The sequence below is a fragment of the Chamaea fasciata genome, unplaced genomic scaffold (assembly GCF_029207755.1).
Source record: "Chamaea fasciata isolate MVZ Bird 193981 ecotype frontalis unplaced genomic scaffold, bChaFas1.0.hap1 SCAF_8, whole genome shotgun sequence".
NCBI lineage: Eukaryota > Metazoa > Chordata > Aves > Passeriformes > Sylviidae > Chamaea > Chamaea fasciata.
The window spans coordinates 9,136,457-9,152,531 of NW_027094093.1; the positions used below are offsets into that span (position 1 = coordinate 9,136,457).

The 16,075-nt window shown below is 44.5% G+C and overlaps 1 protein-coding gene across 1 annotated transcript in view; it reads right to left on the reverse strand.

Moving 5' to 3' along the window:
* Nucleotides 1-16,075, reverse strand: part of TMEFF2 (transmembrane protein with EGF like and two follistatin like domains 2) — a 124,892-nt gene that overhangs the window by 16,403 nt on the left and 92,414 nt on the right. Inside the window, exons 6-7 of the mRNA XM_066189598.1 lie at nt 15,917-16,065; nt 14,720-14,779 (exon numbers count right to left, since the gene is read on the reverse strand). Of these exons, the coding sequence (XP_066045695.1) occupies nt 14,720-14,779; nt 15,917-16,065 (209 nt within the window). The remainder of the gene's footprint in view (nt 1-14,719; nt 14,780-15,916; nt 16,066-16,075) is intronic.

A 16,075-nucleotide genomic window follows, 5' to 3' on the forward strand; every position in this document is an offset into this window, starting at 1 on the left:
GCTTCAATTCCAAAGCAGTGCTTTCCCTCACTTGGAGCTGATTGAGAATCATCCTCCTTTAGCAGCTAAAAACCCCCTGAAACACCTGATTTTCACAATTCAGCAACCTTGGCTATCAACTGTGACTGGTGGGTCCTGTGATTTATAGCTGTACCTTTGATACCAAACCGAGCACAGAGAGCAAAACTGCAAGACCTTAAGATTTCATAAGAAATGGCTACAGATAATCTGCAATACCAATCAATATTTGCAAATAGCCCTCAGACATATGATGGAAGCTTGTGGTCATCCTAAAGAAGCCTGTGGGTCACATTCATTATAGCTATGAAGATGGTATTGATTTTTGTCACTGATTCTCCACTTGAAAACAAGAGCAGGAGCATGTCGCAGGAGCTGTTGAGGAGCTCTGAAACTGCGAACCTAACACAAAACCACAACCTTATGTAACACCAGGAAAGCCAAGTGGACATTATATATTCAGCTTTCTTGTCAAAGAAGATAAGGCTGAAGCAGATGGTATGTGGGCAAAGTTTCAACCTGAATACATTGCCTTCTAAAAACCAACAGTGCTATGAAAATACCCTGATTTTGTGGCACGAGGCCGATGAACAGGTTACCTGCACAATGAGGAGCTGCCTGATGCCAGGCCTCGAGGTGTGTGCTACGGAGGAGCTGGAAGAGTTTCCTGCTGGCAATGCGTGCATGGAGAAACAAGACGCTCAGCACTTCTCCTGTACCACCTTGCATGAGCAGTATGAATTATGCATAGTACACAGACTGAGCCCCGTCCTCATGCACGTTGGAGCTGGGATGCACAGCCAGGGTGTGTGCTGAGGGAGGCGGTCCTTTGGCATTACCAGGTGGTGTGGGAGGGCTAGTGGGCACTAGAATGGATGGTGGTCACCACCCATCAGCTGTCCTCCTCCCCCACAGCTCAGCCCTGCTCCCAGGCTGAGCTCCCTGCTCCCTCCACATCCCCTTGGGCTGGGAAACACCGAGGCGGGGATGAGCTGCTCCCATGTGCCTGCTCTCAAAAGACTGTAACAGGCACTTCCTGACTGTGACAACAGGCACAACAACTCCCAGGAGTCACCCTCTCCGTCGTCTCAGCTTATGGAGTTTCATCCACCTGTTGCTGCCTTTCTAGAGCACCTCATCCTCCACCGTCAACTGGTAGATAGCATCAACTATGACAAATGGGATGAGGTGCCAGAAAGCTGATAAATACTTTTGATATGGCTCTAAAAATAGTGAAGGGATATTTGTATCCTTCTGACACTTTTTGAAAAGTAGATGGATATGCATGACCTAAGTTTTAAGACGGATGTCAGGAATATTGATGTGTTGAAGGAGCAGGATCGTTTGGCTGGCGTTGCCCCGGGGGACAGTCGCATGACTGATGATGTCTCCATCTTCCAGCTGAGGGTGTGCTTGGAGGGGGCTCGAGCAGAAAAATGGGAGCCCATCCCAGAAAAAAACCAGGATTCATCTTGCCCCCCTAGGACATATCTTTTCCTCGATGGGGACGATGAAAGTGGAGAAATGGGGTGCAAGTCCTCTTGAAGCAGCACTACAGTGCCCTAAGTTAGGCCCTTGCAATTCCTGCCACATTAAATCCTGTACCATATGTTCTCAGGATCACACCTGTAAATTTAATCTGTTATTTCCAAACCCTCTCTGGAAATGTGGAAGGCAAACATGGTTTCTTCCTTTTCCCTCCAATCTCTAGAACAGCGTAGACTCCAAAGGTCTCCAATTTGCACATCCAATCCCAGATGTCCTGATGTCTTCCGTTCTTTGGCACCCAAGCAGATGGCCTGCAGGTATTTAAGTACTGGTGCAACTAGCAGCTCTTCCAGATCGTAAAGACTACACTGATAGAAATTGCTTTTAAGCAATTAAAACCGTAGATTAACAAAGCATGCTTCCAGTTTGTGTGGAGATGCACTTACAACCTGTATCCCCCTGATCACACTCAGAGACCAGGCACATCTTACATGATACAGAGCTGCATTTTCCATCCATCCTTGCCCCTTCAGCTGCCTGCCTGGCTTTTACTGGCAGGCAATCAATGAAACAAAGCAGGAACTTCCTCTTGAGAAACTGCTGCACATAAAAGCACACCCTAATCCAATTACCAGGCTGCCCCCTAATTTACAATAGGAACTCCAGGTCTGAATGGATTGTTTTCCACAGAGAAGTGGTGTTTGAAAAGGTCTCTGACTTATATTTAGGCCTGCCAGCATGGGATCATGAGACTTTACTTTCTGGTCCCACACTTCAAACAAACTCAAAAAATTACAAATGAAAGCAAATATGAACAGCAAAATTGTCAAAGGTTTGTTTGATGGAAGGCACGGATAAGAAAAGGTTACCCAGGTAGGTGACAGTGCGGACAAGTAAGTCAGGGATGTCATTTTGGCTACAAGGGTTTCCTTCAGTCCTTCTGACAATCCGAGGGTTTTACAGCCCTAGTTTTGAACTGATTTTATATTCAGTTTTGATTACTAAAATTGGTCCTTTTTTTTTTTCTTTTCCTTTTTTTTCAGGGCACATGTTGGCAAGATGCTGCCAAGCTGAAGTGTGACACCCATTTGGCTCCGTTCCCTCCTTTCTTTTTTTCCAAGGTAGCATCTGTGCTTGTAAAAACATGCTGCCTGAGAGGATTCATCCAGGAAACTAAAGAAAGAGCTGCAGATTTTGGGGGAGGTGTGTGTGAGAAAATAGGAGACTGAAATAAAAATACTTGACTCCTATATGTGGTATTTTTGTACACTTCCTGAATCACATGCCTGGCAAATCCCTTGTGAACATCCTGGTTATTTTAGTTGCCAGAGCACGACCCTGAATGGCCTGTGACTACTCAGAGATATATCTGTTGTTGGCTAAAAGCATGGTTTCAGCCATACTTTTCACGGCTTTTTTCAGGCTATTCAGAAAAGTTTTGTTACGCTCAGAAACATTTTATTGGCATGTTGCAAACCTGTGATCACTGCTCTTTACAAATCAAATGCCACACTTGCTGAGGGATGAATCCTGCGTGGTTTGATGCTATTTTTACTCACCCCTTTGCCCCGAGTCCTGCATTGTAAAACTGTGATGGCAATGGGTCCACACAGTCTACAACCTTGCTTTTTGTATCAGTCCAGTTGTATTGTTAAAATCTTTTGTGGCTGCTCAGAGGGTTGGCTTTCAGCAGATTATATGTTTGAAGTTCCTACTTGGTAAACAGGAGCACACCAAGCAGTGTACATCCCTTCCCATGCCTGGAGCTGGCGAGATATCCTTTACTATACCAAATTTTAAGTGTAGGAGAAAATGGATAAAACAATATAAAATGTCACTGCAGCAAAACCTGCTACGTTCCTTTACTTATTTCACCAAAGATACGCTGTTCCCCATCTGTTGTGAAACCCTGTAATGGAGGGACAGAGCCAAAACCTCTGCGTGTTCTTGGGTTTTCATCAAAAGCGTCCAATGGCACCACAAAAATTTAAGCTTTTTGTCTATTACTCCAGTGCCGAAGGTCTACCAGGCAGTGGCTGATCTCTGAGATGCAGAGAGGAGCCCACCCAGTGCTGCAGAGCACACTTTGTGCCTGTCAGAGCCCGAGGGGCTGTGAGGGCCCCCTCCAAGGCACACGGCTATGGAGCCGTCACCTCCCCTCGTCTGCCGACTGCAAACCCTTCCACGAGCGCAGTGTCCTTGAGCTGACTTCCCCACGGAGCCAGCCCAGACTCTGCCTGCTGGAACAAGCCAACAGCAGCAGCATCTGGTGGCCTATCCCCCATCAAACCCTTCCATCCAGACCCGTGGCTCTCCCTGTGTGATGGGAAGGAAAGCCAGCACAGAGCTCGCCCTGCAATTTCCTTCCATGAAGAGCGGAACAGCTCCTCTACGCCGCAGAGGTCCTGGGATTCATCACTGGCCACACAGCTCATTTTGAAGCACAGACAGAAAAGTCTATTAAGAACACCTGTTTTTTTTATAAATGAGTACCTGCGTTTACTATTTTTACACACCTGTTATTATTGTCTTGCAGCAGTGCCACAGAAGTGAGATGTAAAGATGGCATTTCTGAAAATGAAGGGTTTGGTATTTTAACTCCACGCTCACTCCTAGAGCTAATATTGAAAGCAGGAAAAGCTGAATGGAAAAGAATGGGCAATTCTGGGAAATGGAAGATTTACTAAGAATAAAAATGGATGAAAAAGCCATCCAGAGAAATCTCAAAGCCATTAAACTCAATAGCCACTCTCCCACAACTTACAGCAAGGCCAGAATTTTACCTACTGCCTCTTTAAATCTTATTGACTCTTATAACAGTATTTTAAACCAAACAGCTGACATCCTTTGCCCAGCCAAGGCCTTTTAAATCACTGAAATGCAGGATGGAAAAAAAATCCGCAGAGCCAGATGTGTCTAAAAACAGTCACAGTTCTTGTTGAGGCAATCTGCAGAGGAAAATGTTCAGCATTTATCATGCCTGACAAAACACTAATAGTTTATCAGTTTTGATATTATAGACTAATAACAAGCTTTTCCATGGCTACTTCATTTGCTGAGCATGGAGACAGGCTACACTACTGTTACTTGATTTTAGAACAGTGCTTTTTATTTAATCCTTTCCCATCTAGCTGGATGGAAGTACACTTCCATTATTAAATGAAATTGTAAACTAAATACTCTAGGGAAGGGGTGTTTTTGGTGTATACCTAACACAGCTTTAAACCACAGATAAAATAAGAGGGAGATTAAAACCATAGGGAGAGTTTTAATTTTTTTCCTCCCCTGAAAGATACTTTGCTGTTATGTAATGCTGTCTAAAATGGCTAAGGCTTGTGATAACAGCAGTAGGCAAAGCAGTGCATTTTGATTCGGTGCTGATAATATTCTGACATGCACTGCCACTGGTACTCTAATAGCACATTTTGTTTACAGCTGTTGTATTTCCAAGAAGAGAGTTTCACAGTCACTTAATGCTCATGGGTACAAGGTAAAATGACAGCCCAAGTGTGTAAGAAGTCACCTTTCTAGGCAGGTAAATATTGCTTTTCAAACCTGAGTTATTAAGAGCACTTCTGCTTGCTCGGTGATACGGAGGTGCTCCTCAAACTGTCAAGGCTGGGTTTATCCTGAATGCAGAGGAATGTTTGTAGGGACAGAAGAATGGGAGAAGGCACAGCTAATATTCAAACTGCTGCATCTCCCGCTAAAATTCATACTCTCTAAACCATTCCCATTTTCCTTCAGAAACAAGTTTCTGTCACTCGTGGTTTCATACACTAAATGTTAATACGGAAAGAACAGTTATGTTGCTCTGCTCGAAAAATCAGTGCAGGGTTGTGGGAAGACAGAGCCAGTGCTGAAGGCAATCCTGCCTCCGATACACTGCAGCTTTGTTAATTATCAAAGAGCGGGAACAGCCTTGCCCTCCCAGCTATGGGTGTGATAAAGAGTGAGTTAGCTGGGAGGCAGTTTAGTTGGAGTTCCGCTGGAGTCTGCTGGCCCTGCTGTGACGACGAAGGGACAGGAGGTTATGAGAGGGACAGGAGGGGTAAGATGGAACTGCAGAAGAAGGGAAGAAAGAGCCAGAGTGGCGTGGAGCTGCCCATGGGACTGCAACACAGAAAGGGAATGAGGGACTTTTAGATAACAAGGAGCTGATACTTGAAGCCCTCGGAAGTTTTTAATGAAGCACTCTGAGTGCAGTGTCTTTCTCGACTACCACACAGGGTGTGGCTTTTAGCAAGTGTGTTCAATTGAAAAAGTAAATGCACATTTTAGAAGGTCTGTTCAATGGAAAGAAGTGGAACCATCAGCCAAGTGATACGGTTGTCGCAAAATAATTGTCTGTTTTTACTTTCTTTACCCAAATCTATTAAACCAGGGAAAATTTGTCACATGTCTCCATCTAGTCTAATTCTGAAGGTCTACCAACAATAAATACACCGGCTCCTTCTTTTCCCCCCCAACCGTATCTCCTTTAATTCCATCAGATGCGTCTATACTACTCCTGAATCCAGGGGAAAGCTTTGTTGTATTAAAGCTCAGGTTACCACTGCACGTGTCTAAATGATCAAATTATCTCGTGTTTGTATTGCAATTTGACATGATGATACTACTCCTACAAAAAAAGGATGTTTCAGTCAGTTCTAAGTAGCAACTTTCCTTATGGTTACAACTTATTTATTACAACTGTCATATGCTTTCATCTCATGATATTTTGATATCTAACATTTCATAAAGAATGCCAAAACATCCCATGAAACAAAATTCTGAGGAAATTCAGTTCTATGAATATTTCAAAATAATTTTTTTTAACATTTCAGACTAGATCAAACACAAATATTTAAATGTTGATGTTTCCTGAAAACAGATATTCCAGCATCTCATTATAACTTTAACTCTCAATTCCTTGGGACGGCTCTGTGATTCCTAACAGCAAATTCACAGAAACTAGGCCTTAAAATAGAGCTGTTGGGCATAAAAATACACTGTGGTACTCCTTAATATCTACCAACTAATTCAAATTAGTCTAATGGATGGCTAACAGCTGCTGTGCATCATTTTGAACAGTATCCTTCAAGGATGACTCTTGAGATGATCAAAGGGCCTGGAGCCCAGAGGAAGGATGGAACCAAGGGTGAGGGAAATTCCTCCCCAAATCCAGAAAACGGGATTAACTTCCCATCCTGTTCCTTAAGGAAGATTGATAGAGTCTTGTCTCAGATGCCTTTTTTTTTCTTTTTCCCCCTCCTTCTTTTTGTGAAGGCGAAGCAGGGGAGTTGAGAAAGGAAAGAAGATGCTATCAAGAGGGGAAATGCCTTCAGGGTGTCAAAATATCAAAGACAGTATCTACCATGCTCCTGGCACGTGGATGAAGTGCTGGGGATTACACACTGACACCCACAACAGCAGCACAGCTGCTACAGTGTGGAACCCAGGCACCACAGCAGAGTCCCCAGGCATCACAGGTGCCACCACCCTGTGTCACCGTGACTGTGTCAGAGTGTTGGTCCTACAGAGGAACTGGGCTAAACAGTCCTCCTAGACCTCAAAGGGAGAAGAACTTAAGCTTCCCTGTGACTTCTGGTGTGCAGTGGGTCTGGGGCTGGCTGCAGTAAATTTCAGGACAGATCTGCGAAGCCACTTCAAGGCCTGCATTGTTAGATGGAATTCATACAGAACTCTATTTAATGCTGGTCTGTCTCAAATGAGAGGTCTGAAAAATGGCCAAGATGCAGTAGTATCTAGGCGCTACAAAGTGATTTAGTCAGATATAAAAAGACTTTTTTGGATAACTGTAAATCCCTTCACAATGGCAGTGGCTGCAGCCAGGAATTATGGTGCATGTTCCATATATCCATGGCAGCTGAACACTGGCTGTAGATCATGTTGTTTCATTCCTATAAACCTCTGGAAACAAAGGTTAGGAAAAACAAATTTTGGGACTAGCTGTAACTAGACCATAAAAACTAGCATGACTGCAAACCATAAATGTAATTTTTTGAAGGTACTTACTCTTGCCATTAGCAGTCCTATTTAGGAAGTAGGTATCTGGTTAAAGACAACTTGAGAAGCCCAGCACAATTCAGCTTGTGTTGAGTTTTGGGGATCACATTTTTGTGTGTAAGCAGGAACGTTTCTTTCCTGCAAGCTTTACCTTCCTTTTAGCTTACCCATTCCTCTGTTCGAAACACAGATACTGAGCAGAGGACCAAAAGATCAGCAGGTACCGAAAGGTTCAGGCTTGCTCATGAAGACGGGTTCCTGTGCTCCAAATAACACCAAACATATGCAAATGGAACGTTATGTGTTTATGGACTGGGCCACAAATGGAAGAATCTGTAGAAATGCCTGCATGAACTCAGGTCTGCTCATCTCTACTGCACATTGAATTTCTGTTTTTATCCATAACCTTTAAGAGAACAAAATGTTACAGAAGACTGCTTACATGATAGCATAAGGGGAAAACCAACAAGTAAGGCACACAGTCTTGGGCAAGCAGAAGTGTTTGGAGCAAGCTTCATACATTTCTCACAGTTCTGATGGAAACCCCACATGAAGAAATAAAATTGGATTACAACCTCCACCCTCACCCCACATCTTAAGGAAGCTGAATTAATTTCCAAGAGTTAAAGGCTTCAGGGATGCTGACAACAGTGAAACAGCCTGGTCTGGTTTTGTATTTTTTTAGGCTGCCCATGCCAATACTGGTGTTACAAGTTGGAACTTGTTTTTCCCGTTTGTTTCATCCAGATCAAATTCTTAGCCTGGATTTACTGAATTTTCAGGCTCCCAAGCTTTAATGCAAATCAAATAGCTTTCTTTATAATGTTCACTCACAACAGTTCTGAATTTGTTTATTATGGGAAGAAAGCACAAACGAATTCTGCAACTTTTGATTCACACTCATTAGTGACTGAATAAAGGGCTAAGCTTTAGAGGCACAAATGGAAATGTTCTTCCTTCTTGAGCTACATCAGTCTAGGTAAAGAGATGTCTAGCAGTTCACCTGAGACCTAATTTAAGTTTTAATGCCAGCAATTACAGGTTCCATGAGCATGACACTGGGAAATCGTAAGTAATGAAAAGGCACAATTTATCTCATTATAAAACCAAAACCCCCCCAGAAATCCAGAAAAACAAGGCACATTTTACCAAGTTTAGCACATGCAATTCAAAGTTGGAGGAGAACTCCCATAAAAAGTGAGGTATTCTTTTGAGGCTGGCAGATTAAATGAGCAATATTTCTCTCTCCCTTTCGCTTGTTTTTAAAATCTCCATAAGCCTGTTTTTATTTTGCATGCTCCTCAGGAAGAGACTGTTAGGAGTAAGTGCTGTTAAATCACATGGCACAGTGCTCTGGAGTGCTGCAGCTTCCTTGCTGGCAGGGGGCTTGTTTGTGAGGCTATTATGTGACCCCTATGACAGAGTGTCTGTCTCCCATACCAAAAAAATTATGTAGATTTCAGCAAGATAGAGCCAAGCAGGATCTGAAGGTAAATTTGAGAGGGCTCTACAGAAGAAAAGCACTTGGGGTAGCTTGTGCTGCAGTGCCCATAGCAAGACAATTGCATTATTGCCCTGGCCTTTCCTATTTTAGAAATAAAATATCCAGTCTTCCTTATGACTCAGGAAAATGCTGGAGTGGGACTTTCCACACTCCACCTTTTGCAGCTCTGGAGTTAAATCACAGAAGAAGCAGCTGCAGGTTTTCATTTCAAAAACACCCAGGACAAGTGGAGGCTTGGGGGCCTCCAGTCTTTGGGACTGACTGTTGTCTACTCAGACTGGAGCTCAGAAGTAGCTGGCAGTAAGATTTATTGACCCAACAGCTGGTATTTTCACTGCCTGTTAGATTTTCCTCCGGACATCAACAACCCTGGAGGAGCTGCAAGGCAACAGAAAGGCTGGAGACCACCAGAACACAGTGATCTCTCTTGTCTTTGAAAACCTCTCAGAAGAATCTAGACTGGGATTTTTCCCTATGTTTGCAGAGCTCATCTACCATCTTTTGTAGACTTTCACTGTGCAAAAAACTTCAGCATCTTTTCATAAAACCTTGCAAACAAATGCAAATAGCAATTTGTAAATGCAAATAACAATTCAAGCAGCATTTAAAAGCTTCCTGTTTTTAAAAAAATGTATCAATTGTACCATTCTTGTTCTTCCACAGGTTGGTGCATGTGTGTCTGTGCATGTGTGAGCACAGGTGAGGCTGCAGCTAGACAGCATTCGTGCTGCCTCACAGCTGTCAAAATATTTAAATGTAGCTTTTTTTCAATTTTTAAGTGATTTGATGGAATAGCAGGAAGGCTTTCTACATAATCTATTTATTTAGTGTGACAACCTCTGACTCTGAGTCTGAGGAATCAAAAGCCAAGCAAATCTGCATATTCAAGGATGTAATTTACCTCACATTTTTACAAAGCTGCAGATGAGAAAGTTTCTCTCTAGCTGTGAGGGTTGCACAGTGTTCAGCTTTGTGTCTCACTTGCTAATTCCATTAAGCAGAAAGGAAAGCCTGGTTCACAAAGGCAGAGCAAAAATGCACCACAGTTTATATCCCATGGCTAAGCTCTGGGGCTTTATTATTCTTCAGCAGTTCAGCAAATGGCTGACACAGTAGTAGACACCAAATTTAATCTAAACAGACAATGTCAAGTGGTTTAGACTCCAAACTTAACCTACTTTGAAAATATTATGATCTAGAGGAGGAATCTAGTCTGAAGTTCTCATATTTTAGTCCGGGGGGGGGGGGAATCACTATAGAAATTCAGCACTGCTGTTCTGATCCCTGGCTACTCTCCAGGCCGGTTCCAGACAACGAAGATGGCTGTGACTGAATTGTATTTATTTTGGAGTCCAAGACTCCTGGACTTTTGAAGGGACTCATTGAAGAGTCCGAGACTCTTCTTTATCCTTGCAGCGTGCCATGGCTCTCATCGCCTTCATCCCAGAGCCGTGGCCCAGCCAAGGGAAGATGATGTGTTGACACAGATGGATTTTGCCCTTTTTGGTGGAGCTCTGAGTTTGCTTGGGCAACACAGCCATCTGCCGGATTACTCGCCCCAGCACCCCCAGGAGTGCCAGGACGGCCCCGGTGCCAGGAAGCGCTCTGAAAAAGATCCAAGACTGTCATGCAGGTTTGAAATCCCATGGGAAGCCAGGAGGGTGAGCAGGGAACGGAGCAGCCATGAGCAGACGCGCAGCATTTTGTGCTCGTTATCGGTTCTGGGCACAGCAACAGCACTGGCAGGACGGGCCAAGGCACTGCCTGCAGCAGAGCCCCAGGACTCCCCAGGAGCCCAGGAGGCACCACCTGAGGCTGCTGCCAAGGGAGAGTTTACTGCCCTCGAGGAACCCAAAATACACCGCAAAATGACCACTTGTGGATGCACATTTTTCACCAGAGGGGACTATTTGGGCTGAAAAATGCCTCCTTCCCCCTTCCCATCAGCTTCTCTGTGCTGCTGGCATTCAGCTGCTGAGATTTGATCTAATCAATGCTCATATGGGGAGGTTTGTCTGGCCTGAAAGATGATACTATTGAATAGGTCTATCAAATTTGTCAGTGTCTTCGGCGACAATTTTCATGAATATATAACGCTGAAATATGGCACATCCATACTGACTTATTCCTTATGGTGCTCAAAATGGCTTGCAAAAAACCCTCTGTAATTTGATAATGAGAAAGGATAAAGTCATTAGCGGGATAATTGCTAATATCCAGATTTTAAGAAGAGAATATAAATATTGAAGAATACAAATAAATAGGCAAGTGGATTAACAAGATGAGGACTCTTTGATTGCCTGGACTCTGAATTCTAAAATGCCACCAAAACAGCCTTAGTTATGCATATAATGGGGAAATTCAAGAAAACATCCATCACAGGACTTTCAGCTCAGAAGCTACATTCTAAAACATACATTACACTAAAAATGCTTCAAAATGCTCTTTCATGGAAATTGCAAGATAAAGTGTATTTCTATTGGATTTGAGGGGAAAATCACCCCCATTCATTTATTCAGTAAAACCAAATTTCACTGCACAAACTTGATCAAGGTCAGCGATCTGCCATTTGTTGAGGAGAGTGAAAATCTCCCCAAGTCTGATAAATACCTCGGGGTTTCAGAAAAAGGAGAGGCCAGAACTGCACAGAGACACAAATGGAGTACAGACACTGTGTGGCACAGGCAGCCATGGCAAGGGCGGAATGACGACCCTGGAGAGGCAGGACAGGGTCAGAGAAGGGCCTCCTACAGCTCACACTTCTCAGGTTCGCTTTCTTGAAAAAGGGGGTACGGCTTTTGGGGTGCTTCTGATATTGGTCAGGCATGTAGAGGGCAGGCATAAATCTTGCCTGTGTAAAGCAAGAGCCCTGAAAAACCGAGGTGGTGCAAACCTAATTCAAGTATCTACCCTGCAAAGGAACGAGCACCCTCAGTTTCGCAAACCAGAAGACTTGCGCATTATTGGTGAGCATCAGCGGGCTGGCAAGACCAGGAGGGAGCAAAGACGCTGGTTGAACAGACGGTTTGAATAGTTTGAGATGGAAAAACTCAGCTGGGTGTTGGGACTTGTGGCTGTTTGCAGAGCTGCTGCCTTCCCGGGCCCCCACGGTGGGCTTGCGGGGGCGGTTATGGAAAAACCCGCGCTGCTCAGCCACCACAGTCCCTGCAAAGAGCATTTGGCTGCATTAGCATAATTGACAACATCAATTATGCCCACTGCTATGCCCTCCCCTGGGAAAGCCCGTCCATACAAGCCAATGTTTTTAAAAGCGTGCGGCGTTCACGGTCTCGGTGATTTTTAGTGCCATTAAATGGCAGAGAACAAAGGTATTCTGTGGAAAGCCGCAGGCTTGGGGAAATTGCTTCAGAGGCTGAGGAACTGTTGCTTTTTCATACAAAGCTTCCCATGGTTAGGGCAGCATTTCCTGTCTGAGGAGATAGGAAGGTGGGAAAAAAGTAGCACATACCACATTCTTATCACAGCCATCACCATCAAATGTTTCTGCAGCTGAAAGAACATGAGGATGGCACGGAGCTTCCTGTCTGGCAAATGCTGATGCATGAATGTTCACTGAGCCTCAGTTTTATACTGCTGCCTTCCTTCTCCCTGATTATTTCTGGAAGGCTGGAGCTGCTGCAGCTTTTTGATACAGCAGCCCCATTCCCCTAAGGTCTCCTGACAGAGTTATGCCCCAGACATTTGGGGATGCTGAAGGCAAGTGGATTGCCCTGCATAAACTAGCCTTTTTCACCCTACATGCTGCTACTGTATGTAAAAATCAAAAATTTAATTCAGGGTAATAGGTGCGCACAGAAAAGACATCCGCCGGCACAGCCAACTGTGGCTGAGGTTAAATCAATGGACAGAACCCGACGGGACCTGCCCAGGGAATGCAGTCACCACCCTTGAGAAGCCCACTGGGGCCTGAGCCACATCAGAAGCCCCAAAAAGTGGCTTTCTAAGGTGCAACAATGGTGTCTTCCTGTGCCAGAGGCACCTACTGGACGTCACTGCTGATTCAGGATGCCTCCATCACTCCCACGGCCGTAGAGGAGGGAGGTGCCTTGTGTCTTTTCCAAAGGTGTTTGTCATCTCTCATTGGACCAATCCCCAACCTGCCTTTCCTCCCTCCTTGTTACAACTCAGTTGCTCCATGCTTAAACATGCCTGTCTCCTCTCTAGCTGATGTGGGTCTCTGCCATCCTAAAGCAAATCCACCAGACAGCAGCAGCGTAGGACAGGCTGCACACTGAAAAGGGGCTCCAGGCCTTCAAATCAGCTTGGGGAAGCCAGTGCTCTCCTCAGTTCTCCAGCAAGAGAAAGGATTCAAGATAACATTGCTTGGCCTTGTTTCTAAATTTAAAATAAATTATTTTGGCCTACTTGGCTACTCCCATCCCCTGTCCCCACATGACATAACATCAGCCTTGGAAGAAAACTGACTACTACCTCCCACGAAAAGCAGAGGTTAATCAAGAGTTTGGAGGAAAGATGCTGAAGACTTTTTTCTCTTTGCACGTCCCTGTCTTCACCAATGGAAGGGCTCCTTGACAGCAGGAAACACCTGGACTGTGGCTCACCCTTGATCTTCTAGAAATTCATCCCAACATTTTCTTTCCACAGCAACTTCTACCTTCCCTGCTTCATGCTGCAGCCACCCCCAACACATGCACTGCTCTGCCTCACCGAGACATCATTTATTCAGAGCTCTATGTTTTAATCATCATGCACTGTTTTAAGCAGGAACAGAACAATCATTTCTAAGGCTGGGTACCTCACTGTCACAGGGATGCCACAGAGGACCTGCACAGGGGATGACCAGCTGGAAAAACTACGGCCTCAGGACTCTCCCAGCTGGAAATGTTCACACCTGTGAAACCGTCAGCTGGGTTTCACCCAAGCCATGCAGCTCAGGCAAACCCAGTGATCCACACCTACTCTCTCCCAACACTTCAAAAGCACAGAAACATCACGAAACTGAAGCAATGAGTGCATCACCTGACCCATTTTCACCAGACCTTCCCAGAGGCTTTCATTCTCAGCGTGAGCTGTGAACATTTGCATGCACGCACACACACGTTCAATTTCTAAATCGATCCTCCCGGGCAAAGGGTGTAAAAAATGCCTCCCAAACCTCACTAGTATTTACATGTTTTTAATTTCAAGTGCCATATAGGGCTATTCAGCCATTATATTTTACTGTAGCTTCTAAATAAATTAAACCCATTTATCACTTAAACCCCCCACATTTTAAGAACCTTATTAACTTCATAGTTAAATGCCGACAGGTGATATCTATTATGGCAGCATTTCATGGTATCCCAGCACTGCTACGAGCTGGATTTTCACTTCCTTAAACCTGTATATCATGACAAAGATACGCATAATCTAGTAGCACTGATTCTGTAATTTTCAATAACGTCTGCTAATTCTGGCAAATAATTTACAGTACTTATTTCCTCTGTCAGAACAGGTGCTTTATGGCCAGAGGAGCTGTAGGTTGACAAAAATAGAAGTAGCCCATTTATTAAGAAGGGAGCTTGTAGCAAAAGAAAGAGTAATGAAAAGACAGTGTTTTCTTAAAGTAAAGCAGGAAAACCGCACTAGAAGATGAGGACATTTCGCCTCAGCAAATGAAGAGAGAAGAGACTTACAGAGATCCTGTGAATTGTGATTCTCACAGAATAGGAACCGTACCTGCATAATCTGTCCTTGCATAATGCCCATCTTCTGATTTTGTAGTTGTTGTAGTATTGTCTGTGTGAAAAGAAACGTGTTGAGTTGCCTGGGGAGCCTGGACTCGACACAGCCCGTGCCCCAACCACAGTGCCCAGGCAGAGCTAACTTCGCTTGCACACACATCATCTCTGCTGGCTGCAGGGCTCTCCTGGGCCTGCCAGGTGAAAACAGCAGGATCTTTTTTCTAACAATATGTGGTAACAGATTGCAGCTGGGATAAATATATCAGTCTGAAGCAGGAGTTGTCATTTCTGCTCTACTTGAGGTAATTGGGGAGTTTTAATATGTACCCTGAAATGAACTGCCACTTAGAGTGGTTAACTTTAAAGAGATAGGAGCAAACTGGAATGTGTCTAATATACCTGTATACTATGGCCTTGTAAGCAGATGTACTGAGGATTTATGGGTTAGAATCCAAGGGAAAAAGCTATTGAGAGTCTGAGCCTCAGCAGACACTTTGTTTACAGGAGCTATTGAAAGGCAAATTCTCTCCATTTTTATTTTTGAGAGAAACAGGGTTTTTAAAGTCAGCTCAAGGGTTACAGGTGATGTAGTAGCCCAAGAGATGGGCACAGAGAAGCATTGTATTTATGGAGAAATAGAGAGAGCCTCGAGCCATGATTGGAAAACTTCCTTCCAGGCATCTTGGGCACCATGGGGCCCAGAAAGGGGCACTTGAAGAACCAGCCCAAGCACTGTGTTTGGAAGCACCTCTTTGGAGAATCTCCCCAGACTTCCTCATGCTGCTCCAGTTAAGGCAGCACCAGAGGATCCATCCTGGGTGGCAAAATCTATCCGAGGGGCATTCCCACTGTCCTGCTCCAACTGCTGCCTGGCAGACAGAGCTCTGGGCAAGCCGCTCGGGGCAGGAGACTGGTGACTGATGCAGAGGCCAGTGCAGGGCTGGGCAGTCCCCTGCTGCTGCTGTGGGCAGGGTTAGGAGTGATGCCCCCCTCACGCCTCGCTGGGTCTGTATCACAGAGGGCTCTGCCTCACCTCTCACAGCCTGTGCTCTACAGTATAAACTGCAGCAGTCTAATGGAAATGTGGCAATTCCCAAATAAGAAGCCAGCCCTGGTTCTTTTTTTTTCATTTTTTTCTCCCTGAACAAAAATTGAAAACATTCTTTGAAATCAGTTTTGTTATGAGAGTTACCTTGACATCGACCCAAAGACATGACTTCAATTTTCTCCTGTTTCTGGCATGATGCCTCTTTGATTTGACATGCATTATCATAAGATTTCCCATCGGAAGCACAAAGAGGATTGAAGTTGGTTTGAGAACAGTCGATGTTGCACACACACCTGGAAAGAT